General features: G+C 48.1%; 1 protein-coding gene across 1 annotated transcript in view; it reads right to left on the bottom strand.

The window, feature by feature from the left end:
- The window catches only part of LOC136640319 (zinc finger protein 420-like), a 152,490-nt gene that overhangs the window by 75,074 nt on the left and 60,606 nt on the right, over positions 1–16,810 (bottom strand). The window contains exon 12 of the mRNA XM_066615361.1: positions 4,509–5,102. Within this exon, the coding sequence (XP_066471458.1) occupies positions 4,509–5,102 (594 nt within the window). The remainder of the gene's footprint in view (positions 1–4,508; positions 5,103–16,810) is intronic.

Here is a 16,810-nt window from a genome sequence, read left to right as displayed (position 1 = left end):
AGGGAATGGGTGTCCTGCACCCACAGCATTACAGAAATGAGGAACAGTAATAAAATGCCTGCTGCCCTGAGTTCCTGCCCTCAGGAGCTGCCCTGATGTCTTCACCACTCAGAAAAGTTTGGTGTCGTCTGCAAACTTGGCCACCACCTTGCTGCTCAACCCTCTCTCTAGGTCATTTATGAAGAGATTGAAGAGCACCAGTCCCAGGACAGATCCTTGGGGCACACTGCTTTTGACCTCTCTCCATTGTGAAAACTGCTCATTGACACCGACTCTCACCCACATCCTGGACCTCAAACAGTTCCGAATCCATGAGAGGACCTGCCCTCTACTTCCCTGACTGTGGAGTTTTCTCAGCAGCCTTTGGTGAGGGACCGTGTCGAAAGCCAACTGAAAGTCCAGCTATATAACATCCATGGGTTCTCCCACATCCACATGCCTGTTGACCTTTTCAAGGAATTCTAAAAGGTTCGTGAGGTAAGACTTACCCTTACAGAAGCCATGCTGATTCTCCCTCAGCAAGGCTTGTCCATCTATGTGTTTTAAGATTTTATCTTTGATGAGGCATTCCGCCATCTTACCTGGAACAGACGTTAGGCTGCCTGGCCTATAGTTTCCCGGGTCCCCCCTCCTTCCCTTTTTAAAAATTGGTGTGTCATTTGCTATCCTCCAATCCTCTGGCACTGTGGCCGTTTTAAGGGACAAGTTGCGTATTTTAGTCAAGAGATCAGCAAGCTGCCACGATGTTGATGACAAGAAGCTGCCCTGATGTTGTCAGGGTTTTGGTCCAGTCAGCTCAGTATTCGCTGCTGTTGGAAGAAAAAGGGACTCTTTAGGAAGCTGAATGCAGAATCTCTTATGAAAATTTGACCTTTTTTATTCTGGTACAGCAATTGGGGAACTCGGTATTAGTCAGCCTTGAATCTGATCTCCACAGGTTCCACAGACAGACCAATGCTTTGCATATTCTTTAATGTGAAATAAGATTTCATGGAAGTGTGGCTCTTTCCAGACCCCAAGGACTGATGAGATCTTCTGTCGTTGTGCAGCATCTGAGAACATACACCATGGAGCTCACAGTTTCATTCTCTCAGGCTGCATCCCTTCCTCACTGCATCAGGAGGTCCCTTGATAGCTCTAGCTGGAGTGCCAAGACACTGTAAGCCTTGTCAAAGTCACCCACAACACTGACCTCAGAAGGAGGCACCTCTCTCCATGGAGCTTGTGCGCTCTCCTCCCTCAACTGAGCTCTGGCTTACCACTGGGGGCAGGAGGAGGCCAAAGCATCACAAACACACATCATACAGGCTTACTTGAATTAAATAAAAATAATGGCAGGAGGTCTGGTCTAGAGGGTAGAGCCTCCATCTGCCTGAAGATAACATCCACAAGGTCACCAGTTTGAGGCCACCGGCACCGTGCGACCTTGGAGCAGCTGACAAGCTGAATCCGAGCAATTCCATCTGCTCTGAGCGTGGGAGGATGGAGGCCAGAATGTGAAGCCAGATCAGAATGAAACACCTTGAATGTAGTTGTTCTTGAAAGAAAGAACCTTCTTTGAAATTGTAAAAATCCCTATTTAATAGGGATTTAATAAAGCCTGCTTTATTAAATAAATACCTGTTGTTGTTATTATTGTTGTTATTATTATTATTATTATTATTATTATTATTAATAATAATAAAATAGAAATAAGTATAAATAAATAATGAAGTTTTGGGTATGTGACTAAACAGCCAGCCAACATCTGCAAGACTGCATTGCAATTACAGCAAAGTCATCCCACCCCTCAGATTTGGCAGTAAAGATTGCAGCTGTCATCATTCAATGATGGGCTCCATGTTATCCTTCAGGACCCTGTGCTTTGCATAGGGCTGGCTTTGGTCCACTCTGAAGCGGGGGGGGGGGGAGAGAACCCAAGAAAACAGAATGGTTAGCTATCGAAATATCCAGTTCTTCTCATCTTAATTTCTCCCATCAGGCTATAGATGGCGTGGGGACAGTATTTATGAGCAGAGACTGTTTTCTCCTTCCAGGGTCTGGTGTCCTTTGAGGAAGTGGCTGTGCATATCACAGAAAAGTGGGGATTTGCTGGATCCAGGCACAAGGAAGTCAGAGTGGATGATGATGGGATCCAGTGCTGTGGCTAATGATCCTGTAGCCCAGTGCCAAGCTCAAAATGTTGCCCCAGAAGTGATGCCACAACAGGAAGTGACATCACGCCCAGGCTTTTAAAAAAGTGAGAATTGGGAGGAACCCACCTCCTCCCCCCAGCAGCTCACCACCCACTTGCTCTGCTGCCTCCCCTCAGTCACTAGCATAGCTACGGCATCTATCTGCTACCTGGGGTCAAAAAATATTAGTAGCCCACCCACCACCCCGCAACAAAATAAAATTAATTAAGTACATAAATAAAAAATATGCCCCTTATCAGTCAGAGACACTGTGCTGGGGTGAAGAGGGATGGTTATTCTCCCCCTGCTAAATATAAGAGGAGCACCACTTGAAAAAGTGCCTTTTTACCCAGTTAACAGGGGTAACTGTATTATGATACATGGAAATGAGAGCTGACTCATATTAACACCTTATTGGTTTCATGCTGTATCATGATAACATGTCATTGCAACATGTCAACAACATATCACAACATGTCATTGGCTCTCAGAACAATCAATCTCATAGGTCAGTTTTGAGTTAGGAAAATCCACTTTTTGTTCCATAAGGCAGTTGTGTTTTCATTTTATAGTTAATTGACCATAACGTTTGATAGAATACAGATATTCCAATGCAGTTTGTTTCACTGTATTCTGCATTAAATTATCTTTCCAATGATGTATAACATGATGGTATTATTCATACATACCAAGATTTTCACAATTTTGGTCACTAGTGTCAAGCTCAGTTGGTTGCCCCCCTAAAGCTTGATGCCCGGTGCAACTGCTACCCTCTGCACCCCCTTAGCTATGCCACTGATAGGATCCTCTCCTCCTTGGGTAAGGAAGCCCTTTCTCCCTGGTGGGTAGAACTGCAAGCCAAGGACTGCAACCCACACACAGAGCAAGGATCCCTCCTTTGGAGAGAGAAGAGGGGTCTCTGAAGGAGGAAGTGGGGACCCCAGTTTCTCATCAGGACTCAGGGCTGTGGGAAGCCGGGTGCAACAAGACCCGAAATGCGACTCAAGCAACCTGGGGACTCTGCACACCTCTCCTGCAACAAGAGAGCTGGTCAAAAATAGATTTGAGGCCAAGAAACAGGGTGGCTGGAGAAGCCATTTGAGGATTCAAGCCCCCTTTCTAGAGGAACCACCCCAAAGACACTACAATTCAAGGAGAACACTCTCACCAGCTTAAGCCATTTCTGCTCAGCCCACAGGTGTACACATTTGATCCCTGTTGCATATATGCAAGGATGGTTAAAAACGGTTTTAAAAAACACATTGCATGTCATTGCATAACATATCTTGGCTATAATTTTAATGATTTTTGTACCTATAAAACGCAGCTGTTTAACTGTTTCGTGTTTTGAATATAGCTGGACCCTGAATGTTCAACACCTGTATAGTATGTTTAATATTGTTGCGCTTAATAATGACAATAATTACTAACTGCCCTCAAATTGCCTCCTGGTCACCCCACCCTGTTCCCTCTGCAGCTCCGCCTCCTTTTGCCCTCAAAGCGCTCCTTCTACCACATTTACTGCCCTTTCTAGGAGCCAATGGTGGGCATGTAAGGCTCCAGCCATTTGAGTCAGTAGTAGAGTCGGAGGCACCTCGGGAGAAGGGGACTTTTGTCCCCTTCCCCCGAGTAAGGTAAGCAGCTCCGCAAAGGAGCTACTCACTTTACCGCCGACCAAAAGGTCGGAGGTAAGGTAAAGGCACTCGTACAGGGCAGCTCGTACTCGTACTCGTGCAGAGCGCAGCTCTGGGGATCTGCCTCCCATTCCTCCCCCAGGCACGCCTCCAGCCCACCCCCCTCTCCACATCACCCCTCCCCATCACGCCTCCCACCTGCCCTCTCTCCGCCCCCGCTGGCATCCCCCCTCCCTGGAACGCCTCCTCCCCACCCCCGTCCCCGCACCCGCCTACTGTTCCGCAGCTTGGCAGTCTGGGAGACTGCCGAGCCGTGGAACCTGAGCGACTGTCCCGCGCTAGCCCAGCGCCAGCCAGAGCTGGGCTAGCACCAGTGGGAGCCCAGCAGTGAGGCCGGCAAACGTGCCTTATGGCACGTTTGTGACAGTGCTCGGCGGCACGGAGCCGTGCCACCGAGCATAGTATTGGGCCCTAAGACAGTTTCGCTTCAGTGTGAATTTTTTTGTGAGAAAGGCTGATCACTTACTGCCTCTCTTTGCATACTTCAGGCATTTATAAGGCTTTGTCCCTGTGTGGGTTCTTTGATGCTCAGTGAGGGATGAGTTCTCACTGAAGCACTTCCCACTTATTTCAAGCACTTTCAGCATATTTATCTGGCTTCTCCCCTGCATGGGTTCTTTGATGCACAGTCAGGTGTGACTTCCTACTGAAGCTCTTTCCACACTCCAGGCATTGATAAGGTTTCTGTCCTGTGTGAGTTCTTTGATGTGAAGTCAGGTTTGACCTCTGACTGAAGCTCTTCCCACACTCCAAGCATCGATAAGGTTTCTCCCCTGTGTGGGTTCTTTGATGCTCAGTCAGGTTTGAGCTCTTGCTGAAGCTCTTTCCACACTCCTTGCATTTATATGGCTTCTCCCCTGTGTGGGTTCTTTGATGCACAGTCAGGCTGGAGCTTTGGCTGAAGTTCTTTCCACACTCCTTGCATTTATATGGCTTCTCCCCTGTGTGGGTTCTTTGATGTATAGTCAGGCTGGAGCTCTGGCTGAAGCTCTTTTCACACTCCAGGCATTTATATGGTTTCTCCCTTAAGTGGGTTCTTTGATGCACAGTCAGGCTGGAGCTCTGGCTGAAGCTCTTTTCACACTCCAGGCATTTATATGGCTTCTCCCCTGTGTGGGTTCTTTGATGGGAAGTCAGGCTGGAGCTCTGGCTGAAGCTCTTTCCACACTTCAAGCATTTATATGGCTTCTCCCCTGTGTGGGTTCGTTGATGTACAGTCATGTATTTTCTGTCACTGAAACTCCTTCCAAACTCCAGGCAATCATGTGGTTTCTTCTCTATCTGGGTTCCTGGGTTTCTTTCCTGCCTTCCTGATCCACCTTCCTCTATATCAAGCATGTCGGCATCTGGTGGCTCCCCACATTGTTCCTGCTGATCCAGAGTGTCTTCTTTGATGCCTCCTGGAACAGAAAGAGACCTTTAAGTTGGACTCCTCAACATTTGCACTTTGAAGTGAACCCGAGGGGTTTCATTGGAACCGACTCACAGAAAAGTATGCCCAGGATTGCAGCCCTGCTCAGTGACTGACACTCAACTAGCTGTTGCGGCCTGCTGTAACCTGACTACATCATGGGGTGTGGGCAGTTTTGTTAACCCTAGTGAAAAATGTTTCTTTGGAGAGCTCACAAGAACCCTGTGCAGCTTCCATCATGACAAACTGGAGCTCACTGGTGACGATGACATCATTACAGAGCATGCCAGAAGTTATGTTCTCTCCAAGAGGTCTGGTCTTAGACTGCGCACACCCCTTTGGTAGCTGTAAGGCTCCTGGGCAGTCTTTCTGGAAGCATGGAGGTGATGTGATCACTGCAGTACTGGGCTTATGTAAAGGTAAGGGGAAAGTATTAGTCCCTTCACTTGAGCACATTCCTGATTGTCCAGCCACCATCACCACTGGATGCAGCTCTTTTGCACCAGCATGGCCATATCGGGGTCAATGGTGGAGGATTGCATTGGGGCAAAAGAGAGTTGTCATTTCTGACAAGGGAATATCTGGGCATTTCAAGTCCATCTCTCCCAGTGCACACTCCCCATCTCATCTCACGATGCTGGTTATCACTTTTCAAGACCCTGAAACCTCAGAACCAGGATTGTCACAGATCAGTGCTCACCAGTGGTGTAGCTAAGGGGGTGCAGACGGTAGCAAATGCACTGGCTACAGCTGCTGGGGGGGCAACATCGGGGCAACTACGCCCGCGTGAGAGTTTGCTTGGGCTGCTACAGCTCCACCAGGCACAGTGGCCAGAAGCCGAGTATAAGTCACACTGTCATGAGGCAATGGGCTATGCTGTTGGCCCCCCTCCAGCAGCCTGCAGCAGCCAGGAGGGAGCGGGGAAGACTCTTGGAAGGGGGGTCAGGGAAGCCCTGCCTGGGCCACCCTTTCTCTGTATTTGGGTGAGAAGGAGAGGCGAGGAGATGCACTGCCTGTCTGTTCTTGGCGGAGCCTGGAAGGGGGTCGAGGTGGCGACAGCAGACACTGAGTGGAGAAAGTTTGCGGCTCTGCTGCGCCTGAGGCCTCGGTGGGGCTATGGGAGGCCTTTGTGGGGTACCACAGCCCACCTGCCAAGAACCAACAGGCGCCTGCGGGTGCTGAGCCAAGGGAACTTCCCCGGTGGCGCTGCCAATTTGCCACTATTGTTTTTCCATCAGTGGCAGCAGCTGGAGGGAGGGAGGAGGAACCCCGTTGCCACCATCGTCTCCTGTGCAGCCTCAGAGCACAATCTGATGTCTAGTCCCATTGTGCCCAAAGGGGCTTACTCCCAGGAAAGTGTGGAGAGGAATGCAGCCTCACTCAGTCAAAGGAGTGAGGAGGAAGGTTGGGAAATGTCCTTGTCAGAATCCCTGGAGAGCTGCTGTCAGACAATGTAGACAGGACTGAGCTGGATGGGCCAAGGATCTAACTCAGGAGAACTTCTTCCCTCTGCCCCAAACTCCATGGGTGCCTCTCCAGGACAAGCTCAGGTTAGGATGAAGGACACCTTTAAGCGCTAAAACAGCTCCTGTCTTCCCCTTGCATGACCTAGGTATAAAATTGCTTATACAACAAAGGGAGCAAGGGGGAAAAAATCAAGATCTGGTCACTAAAGAAAACCAAGAAAAGGATGACTTACGTAGGATTTTGCATGATCTGGCCTATTAAGACCATAAAAGCAGGCCCCACTGGATCAGGCCATAGGTCCATCTAATCCAGCTTCCTGTATCTCACAGCAGCCCACCAAACGCCCCAGGGAGCACACAAGATAACAAGAGACCTGCATCCTGGTGCCCTCCCTTGCATCTGGCATTCTGACATAGCCCATTTCTAAAATCGGGAGGTTGCACATACACATCATGGCTTGTAACCCTTAATGGATTTTTCCTCCAGAAACTTGTCCAATCCCCCTTTAAAGGCATCCAGGTCAGATGCCATCATCACATTCTGTGGCAAGGAGTTCCACAGACCAACCACACGCTGAGTAAAGAAATATTTTCTTCTGTCTGTCCTAACCCTCCCAACACTCAACTTTAGTGGATGCCTCCTGGTTGTGGTGTTATGTGAGAGTGTAAAGAGCATCTCTCTATCCACTCTATCCTTCCCGTGCATAATTTGTACGTCTCAATCACGTCCCCCCTCAGGTGTCTCTTTTCTAGGCTGAAGAGGCCCAAACGCTGTAGCCTTTCCTCATAAGGAAGATGCCCCTGCCCAGTAATCATTTTGGTAGCTCTCTTTGGCACCTTTTCTATTTCCGCTATGTCCTTTTTGAGATGTGGTGACCAGAACTGGATACAATAATCCAGGTGTGGCCTTACCATCTATTCGTACAACGGCATTATAATATTAGCCATCTTATTCTCAATGTAGTTGGCAACCTTCAGTCTCAAAAGACTATGGTATTGTGCTCTGAAAGGTGGTTCTGGAACAGCGTCTAGTGTGGCTGAAAAGGCCCATTCGGGAGTGACAATCCCTTCCACACCGGGAGCAAGTGCAGTCTGTCCCTGGTCTGTCTCCCTGGCTATGGGCCTTCCTTCTTTGCCTCTTAGCCTCAGACTGTTGGCCAAGTGTCTCTTCAAACTGGGAAAGGCCATGTTGCACAGCCTGCCTCCAAGCGGGCCGCTCAGAGGCCAGGGTTTCCCACCTGTTGAGGTCTACTCCTAAGGCCTTCAGATCCCTCTTGCAGATGTCCTTGTATCGCAGCTGTGGTCTACCTGTAGGGCGCTTTCCTTGCACGAGTTCTCCATAGAGGAGATCCTTTGGGATCCAGCCATCATCCATTCTCACAACATGACCGAGCCAACGCAGGCGTCTCTGTTTCAGTAGTGCATACATGCTAGGGATTCCAGCACGTTCCACAACTGTGTTGTTTGGAACTTTGTCCTGCCAGGTGATGCCGAGAATACGTCGGAGGCAGCGCATGTGGAAAGCATTCAGTTTCCTCTCCTGTTGTGAGTGAAGAGTCCATGACTCGCTGCAGTACAGAAGTGTACTCAGGACGCAAGCTCTGCAGACCTGAATCTTGGTATGTTCCGTCAGCTTCTTGTTGGACCAGACTCTCTTTATGAGTCTGGAAAACGTGGTAGCTGCTTTACCGATGCGTTTGTTTAGCTCGGTATCGAGAGAAAGAGTGTCGGAGATCGTTGAGCCAAGGTACACAAAGTCATGGACAACCTCCAGTTCATGTGCAGAGATTGTAATGCAGGGAGGTGAGTCCACATCCTGAACCATGACCTGTGTTTTCTTCAGGCTGATTGTCAGTCCAAAATCTTGGCAGGCCTTGCTAAAACGATCCATGAGCTGCTGGAGATCTTTGGCAGAGTGGGTATCGATAGCTGCGATAGCTGCATCGTCGGCAAAGAGGAAGTCACGCAGACATTTCAGCTGGACTTTGGACTTTGCTCTCAGTCTGGAGAGGTTGAAGAGCTTTCCGTCTGATCTGGTCCAGAGATAGATGCCTTCTGTTGTAGTTCCAAAGGCCTGCTTCAGCAGGACAGCGAAGAAAATCCCAAACAAGGTTGGTGCAAGAACACAGCCCTGCTTCACGCCGCTTCGGATGTCAAAGGGGTCTGATGTGGAGCCATCAAAGACAACAGTGCCCTTCATGTCCTTGTGGAAGGATCTGATGATGCTGAGGAGCCTGGGTGGACATCCAATCTTGGGGAGAATCTTGAAGAGGCCATCCCTGCTGACCAGGTCGAAAGCCTTTGTGAGATCTATGAAGGCTATAAAGAGTGGCTGTCATTGTTCCCTGCATTTCTCCTGCAGTTGTCTAAGGGAGAATACCATATCAGTGGTGGACCTGTTGGCTCGGAATCCGCACTGTGATTCTGGATAAACGCTCTCTGCAAGTACCTGGAGCCTCTTTAGTGCAACTCGGGCAAACAATGTTCCTACAACGCTAAGGAGAGAGATGCCACGGTAGTTGTTGCAGTCACCCCTGTCGCCTTTGTTCTTGTACAGTGTGATGATGTTTGCATCCCTCATGTCTTGAGGTACTCCACCTTCTCTCCAGCAGAGACAAAGGATTTCATGCAGCTCGGTGGCGATGATCTCTTTGCAGCACTTTAGGACTTCAGCAGGGATGCTGTCTTTTCCAGGTGCCTTGCCAAAGGCAAGGGAGTCCAGGGCCATGTGAAGTTCTTCTAGGGTTGGTTCACTGTCAAGCTCCTCCAACACAGGCAGGCACTCAATGTTGTTCAGTGCTTCTTCGGTGACTACATTTTCTCTGGAATATAGCTCAGAGTAGTGCTGCACCCAGCGTTCCATCTGCTGCGCCCGATCCTGGATGACCTCGCCTGCGGCAGACTTCAGAGGAGCAATTTTCTTCTGTGTTGGACCTAGGGCCTGCTTGATACCATCATACATCCCCTTGATGTTGCCCGTGTCAGCTGCTATCTGTATCTCAGAACAGAGCTGGAGCCAGTAGTCGTTAGCACATCTCCTGGCAGTCTGCTGGACTTTGCTGCGAGCAGCTCGGAGGACCTGCAGGTTGCACTCACTGGGACAGGCCTTGTATGCTGCTTGAGCTCTCCTCTTTTCCTCAATGACTGGTGTCAACTCCTCAGAGTGGGCTTCAAACCAGTCTGCCGTCTTGTTGGTCTTCTTGCCAAATATGGACAAGGCGTTGTTGTAAACGGCATTCTTGAAATGTTCCCATCTGTTGGATGCGTTTGCATCGACCGGGCCTGGTCGATTCCTCAAGCGCTTATTCTCAATACCTTTTCTAATTCTGTTGGCTCGGGCTGCTGCAAAGCAATCGCACAGCGCGCTCAGTCAGAGCCTTCCCACTCCCATCGGTGAATCTGCTAGGACCCACCAAACACGTAAGCACACGCAGGCAGTGGAACAGGGTGGGCAGAAAGGAGATGAATGGGCAGAACAGGGAGGAGATGGGGTCTGGAGAGTGGGCAAATCAGGCCAGGGAGGGAGGGTAGCAGGTTCTGCAGTAGTGGCGCCCACTGAATCCTAACCCCCTTCCTACACCCAATCTGCCTTTATGGATCAACAAGGACGTCCGCCAGTTGACCCATAGTGTCTGCAGGGCTTACCCCAGGCAAGGGGACAAATGCCTCCTTGCCCCCAGGAGACCTCTAGCAGCCAAAACTCCCCTATGGAATACAGTGGAGGCCATGCCTCCACCCCGCAGGAAGTTAACTAGGATTGGACAAACAGATGACCCCAAAAAAGATTGGCAAACTGACAGCTTCCAAAGGTCTTTCTTTGCAACAGTGATCTTAGGCTCAGGACACAGGAACCCATAGCCCCTTTTGGTGAACCTTGCACATTCGTGTTTCTGTGGTGAGGGTACAGGCAGACCAACAAAAATTCTTCCCAGGCAGGGCCCAGTACTAAGCAGCCTAATGATTAATAGGGAAGAAACACAATAAGGCAGAGGACGGAGAAGAAGTTGGTGTGAGAATCAGGAGCAGTTATGAGTGACTCCATTGGAGATTTGGAAACTCCCAAAGGGGATTTGGTACTTTCCAGAATCAACCACTTTATGTAGCAATGTACATCTTGCATTTTGTCTTCCAAGAGGGCATCAGCCAGGCCAAGCTCAGATCTGCAACAGTAGGCATTTCCTGGGCACAGGTTCCTGCCCCACAAACCAATTGGGAACCTGGGAGGCAAGGGTGACAAATGCCCCAGGCGCCAGGCTGGTGGGATGGCACCATGCTGCCAGCCATCCCGTGCAGCATGACACCCCCCCCCTTGTGGCACTCAGGTGTTCAGCTGGCCAGGGAAGCAGCGCACTGCCTCCCCAACCTTCTGAAGGCCTTGTAAAGGCCTCAGAGGGCCAAAAAACATCAGAGGAAACCAGAAGTTTTTAAGCCCTAGAAGAACTTCTGAGGGCTGGAGAAGACATCTCCAGCCCTGAGAATGGCTTCTAAGGGCATAAAAAGGCTTGAGGAGGGTGTGTATGGCCTCCCTAGGCCTCTGGAAGGGGTAGCAGCAGCCTGTAATCGTGGCCCCGGGCAGTCCTGGGGCCAGAATCACCACTGCCACAGTCTGCCACTATCCATTTCTATAGAGCAATCTGAATAGTGAGAAACAAGAAGACGTAACATTCAAGCCTTTGTTTCCAACCCAGTATGAGGAAAGGCATTCTCACCCAGAGAGGCCACCATCTCGTAATTCTCCAGCATGACCTCCCAGTACAGAGCTTTTTGGCCAGGGTCCAGCAGAGCCCACTCATCCTCTGTGAATCGTACAGTCACCTCCTCAAAGGACACTGGAACCTGGAAGGAGAAATTGTCCATTCTTCACAAATCATTTCTCCACAACATGCCCTGCCAGCCCTTTTAGTCAGACTTCCTTTATTAAATGAAATCTGGAGCTCCTTTGGGTCACCCTGAAGCTGTAGGATGCTGGGCAGATGCAATTATTCCATATTTTTCCAGTCTGGTTATATCAGTACAGGTAGGGCCTCCATATCCACGGATTGTGCATCTGTGGATCTGACGCAACATGGTTCCCCCAGAGCCACATGGCGCCAGACTTGGCCCTACCTGAGCCTTCTGGAAATGACTGGAGCTGTGCTCTGGTTGCCTCCAGAGGGCTTTCTGCATCTGCCCACTGCGTCTGCGTGATAGAATGACAGTCATTTATGCTATAAGTACAGCTTAAGATGTTCACATGAAGCTTAAAGAAAAAAGCCATGTTTCCTGTCTGTATGTGAAAACTGAAAAAACTGTCTCTGGTTTGAAAACTGCAAGCAAGCAAAATTGGCAGCATGTCAGAATGTTCTCAGCACAGCAGAACATTCTGATAAGAATAAAATTTGAACAAAGGCACTTGTTTTAAACATAAGGGATGCAGGCAAAATCAACAGGCCTTTGTTTGCAACGCAAACAGATAAGAGAGAATGTCATCTCAGAAGGAAAAAAAAGGTTTGCAGTTTTAAAATCTGTATTTTTTGCTTTTAAAACACAGGACAGTATTATTGTCTCAAGCTAAAAAGCCTTATATGCATATAAGTAAGTAATTACACAAGATCTCATAGAAATATCAAAGGAAATCACTAGTTTGCTTATTTCTACTTATTCTTCAATATTTTAAAACCAGTATTGTCCCTAACCGGTGTAACCAACATATAAGAGCTATTGTAAAGAGTTTTAGTGGCCTAACTTATTAAAAAGGTTTAAGAAGACATAATGAAGCCATTTCAATCATAAGTCAGTTTCCCAGAGAAGAAGCATTTGTATTGGCAACCTTCAGTTTCGAAAGACTGGTATTGCGCTCTGAAAGGTGGTTCTGGAACAGCGTCTAGTGTGGCTGAAAAGGCCAATCCGGAAGTGACAATCCCTTCCACACTGGGAGCAAGTGCAGTCTGTCCCTGGTCTGTCTCCCTGGCTATGGGCCTTCCTTCTTTGCCTCTTTGCTTCAGACTGTTGGCCAAGTGTCTCTTCAAACTGGGAAAGGCCATGCTGCACAGCCTGCCTCCAAGCAGGCCGCTCAGAGGCCAGGGTTTCCCACTTGTTGAGGTCCATCCCTAAGGCCTTCAGATCCCTCTTGCAGATGTCCTTGTATCGCAGCTGTGGTCTACCTGTAGGGCGCTTTCCTTGCACGAGTTCTCCATAGAGGAGATCCTTTGGGATCCGGCCATCATCCATTCTCACAACATGACCGAGCCAACGCAGGTGTCTGTTTCAGCAGTGCATACATGCTAGGGATTCCAGCACGTTCCAGGACTGTGTTGTTAGGAACTTTGTCCTGCCAGGTGATGCCGAGAATGCGTCGGAGGCAGCGCATGTGGAAAGCGTTCAGTTCAGTTCAGAGAAGCTCTGAAGAGCTTCTTCAGAGAAGAAGCATAGACAGCAGTTTTTTAGCTGAGCCCGCAAATGCCTTATGTCAATGGCAAAGTAAGTTGCATTTCAAAGATTGATAAAGGTTGTTTGACTCCAGAAGCGGGGAAAGGAAAGTCATGAAGATGGGAGCAGGATGCGAACACGCATAGGTTTGCAACATTGATATACAGAAAGGTTTCAGTATGTTCATTTGGCAAGCGAAATGGAGTTTTTCTTGAAGATACTCGTTTTGGAAACAGTTAGAAAGGAGAGATAACCGAATATCATGAGAAAGTTCTAAAAAGCTGACAGAGCAAGAGTAATGTGGGTTAGAAAAAATGAATAAGAGAAAGATTTCTTTTAAATCTTTCCTTATAATGAGAGTTTTGGCTTGCTTTGTATTACAGTATATGAAGGTACACTGAAGGTACATCACTATACTTCCCCAGGTTACATAAAAATAAAAGCATAAAATTGAAAAGCTTAAAAGGTTGGGAAAAACCCTTACAGAATTTGCTGAGAACAGAAAAATTAACGGCAGTGAAATAGTCCTTGCAACAAAAAATGAAGTCGTTGCAATTTGTATGCCAAAAGATAAGGACCAAAGGGCCAGTTCTGAGAAAAAATAAGGTTACAGTGCCATCTACTGGTTGTTGAAATCTTTAAATTGTATATGTTTAAATGTATGGATTTGCCTTATTTGTCAACTTGAAACTCACCAATCAAATGTCTAAGGCTATCTCCAGCCAATGAAAAGTAAAGCCCCAGTTATGATGTCAAAGCCCCATGTATGATGTCAATCCCCCAGCCAATGAAAAGTTTACAGGTCTCAAAAGGGGGACCCAAAATTGTAATAAAAGGGAGAGATTAAGACTGGAGAGGGTACTCAGAGCTTGGAAAGGAATCCCTTGAGATGCTGGTTGATGGGAACAGAATAAAGGCTTGGACACGATCACCACTCTTGCCTACTGAGTCTTGCTTTTGAAACTTGCAACACGCAGACTTCAGAATTGCTGTTTTAGCCAAAAAACCACTACCTCCAGCTCCCTGAGGAAGCAGAGGTGGGGGAAGTAGGGCCCTCTCCAGGCTTCAGAATGCCTTATATAGCATAAAAACGCCACTTCTGGTTTCCAGAGGGAAACCGGAAGTTGCAAATTTTTTGACCAAAACGCCCATTCTAAAGCCTGCAGAGACGGGTGTGACTTCAGAAAGCCCTCCGGAGGGGACTGGAGTGCAGGTCCACTATTTGGGGGGGTGGGTGGGTTTGAGTATGGATCCCCCGCAGATACTGAGGCCTCACATGAATGCAGTCCTTTTCTAGAAGGTTTTTACTCTGCTTTCAAATGCCATATCACAGAATTTTATCTTATTTCCAATACATTAAGCATTGCTAGGGAGATCTTTGTGTACATTTTTAATATCTATGAACAATATTTACATGTGGGGGAGGGGAGCGGCCTGCTTCCCCTCCCCAACCATCACAGCTTGCAGAGATAGTAGCTGTCAGGGGCTGGCTGGTGCCAGTGTTCCATGCTGACAACCCTGCCAACCCCTCTCTTCAAGCCAGGGCAGCTATTTTCAACTACTGTGCCTTGGCACACTGGTGTGTTGTGAATGGTCTGCAGGTGTGCCACGGGGGTTTGGGGGAGGGTCATTTATTAGTAGGGCCTTGGGGGGATGTAAGCCCCCTTCCAACAGTATGGTGTGCCTTGTCAGTTGTCCAAAAACTGATGATGATGTGCCTTGACCATTTTAGTACCTTGTCAGTGTGCCGTGAGATGAAAAAGGTTGAAAATCGCTGAGCTAGGGTAAGATGCAGATGGCCAGATGTGAACTTTTTTTGGATGTTGCTGCCTCCTTAGCAGCCAAAAGGGGCACAGCCTAAGTGTCTCATCAGGCTCTGAGGTGCCGGGCAAGACTTGAGGCCCAGTGGTGGCATGTCATGTGGGTGTTTGATGCTTCTTCCTGAAGAACACACAGCCAATACAAGCACCAGAGTCATGTGGTAGAGGGTTGCAGGGCACTTAAAACTAATTGTAAGGTCAGTGTTGTTTGTGGCTTTGACTCCTACAAGGCTGGGGAGATTTTTGATCCCTGCTTCTCATCATAAGAAAGAAACAGAAATAGAGTGCGCCACTTGGAGAGAAATTCTCAACTACATGAACATCTGATCGTATGTAAAGGCAGAGAATTAATAAGGGGGCTAATCTGTCTGCTGGTCCACTGATTGGCCTCCTGCACCTGGAAGCTCACACTCTTCTGCACAGGAGCCTTTGATATCTTGCAGGACTAGAAACTACAGGAATATGCCTAGAGAAAAGGAAGACACTTCCCATACGTGTGTCTTCACCATTGCACTGGTGGTCTGTCCCTTACCCAAGCAGGCTGCAGAGATTCGTTTTCTGATCCACACCAAGGAGAAGACTGTCTGGAACGTGACCTCAAAGCCATTCCACTCCCTGTGCTGGAGACAGACATAATGAGAAGACTTTGACCTTTTCGAATTTCACTCCCAGGAGCATTTTCAAATCCTCTTCCTCTCTGATCTCAAAAGTCCAATTGAGTGGAGCCCCACATGGCTTGATTTATTTTCTTCCATTCTTTCCTTCCGCCCCTCTTCCTCTCTCTCCCCCACCTGTCCAGTCAACTTCTCTTCTCTAGGAAATGTCCTGCAAAACTTAATTCTGCATAGCCTTTCCAGCTGCACCAAAACTCCTGCCTTTCCCCGCTATATTTTCTACCTCAGTTTCACCTTCCTGCTGCTTCATCAAGAAGGATCCACCAAAGTCAGGACATTTCCTCCCAGCTACACCTCTGGTGGTCCCTCTGCTGAACCTGGCCACACATAGTCTCCCTGGGCTTCAGCAATGGCTTTTCCCACCGTCTCCTACCCTGGCCTTGAACAGGCTGGTGAGGAGGCTACCCAACTTAGGGTTGCTAGCTGGATTAATGCTACAGGGGGTGGCAAAGAACACTGACAGGAAGCGAGCGTGACAGGGCGAGATTGTGAACCATGGATAAGTGCAATGGGTTCCATGGATATGGGGATACATCTATATCTACAAAAGTCAATGTTAGTTATAAAACAAAATCAACATAACAAATGACTTCTTCCCAGAGGAATTGTATCCTAAAATGATGCTTCAGGCTCACCACAACACCAACTACTTGATTCTTCATGAAGGCTCAAGAGCAGTGGTGTAGCTAAAGCATCTGGTACACAGGAGCACACACATTTTTACCATCTTCCCATACAACAGAATCAAGCTTAATTAAGGCTGCAATCCTATACACTCTTTCCTGGGATTAAGTCCCATTGAGTGCAATGACACTTCTGAGTAGACACACAAGATTGTACTGTGACTAAATTAAAAGTTTACAATGTTAAAAAATTATTTAAAATAACAATTTAATCTTTAAATTGAATGGCTCTTTTTCAAGAGAATGTTTGGCTGGCTGACTGTCTCCTTACTCTCCTCTCTCTTTCTCCTCCAAGCCACACTAGGCTTGCAATCAGCAACAAAACCTGACATAAATCAAGGGTGGATTGACAAATAACCTATCAATTGTGATTGGGGAGCATTAACAACTGAGGAGAAGGAGGGCTAACCACCACCAGACATGTGACATGCCAAACATGCAACCCCCATGTCTCCCAATCTCTGTTCAGAGGGTGAAACA

This window comes from Tiliqua scincoides, chromosome 2 (genome assembly GCF_035046505.1).
Source record: "Tiliqua scincoides isolate rTilSci1 chromosome 2, rTilSci1.hap2, whole genome shotgun sequence".
Lineage (NCBI taxonomy): Eukaryota > Metazoa > Chordata > Lepidosauria > Squamata > Scincidae > Tiliqua > Tiliqua scincoides.
The sequence above is the reverse complement of the archived record's forward strand: the minus strand, read 5'-3'. Positions and strand labels throughout refer to the sequence as shown.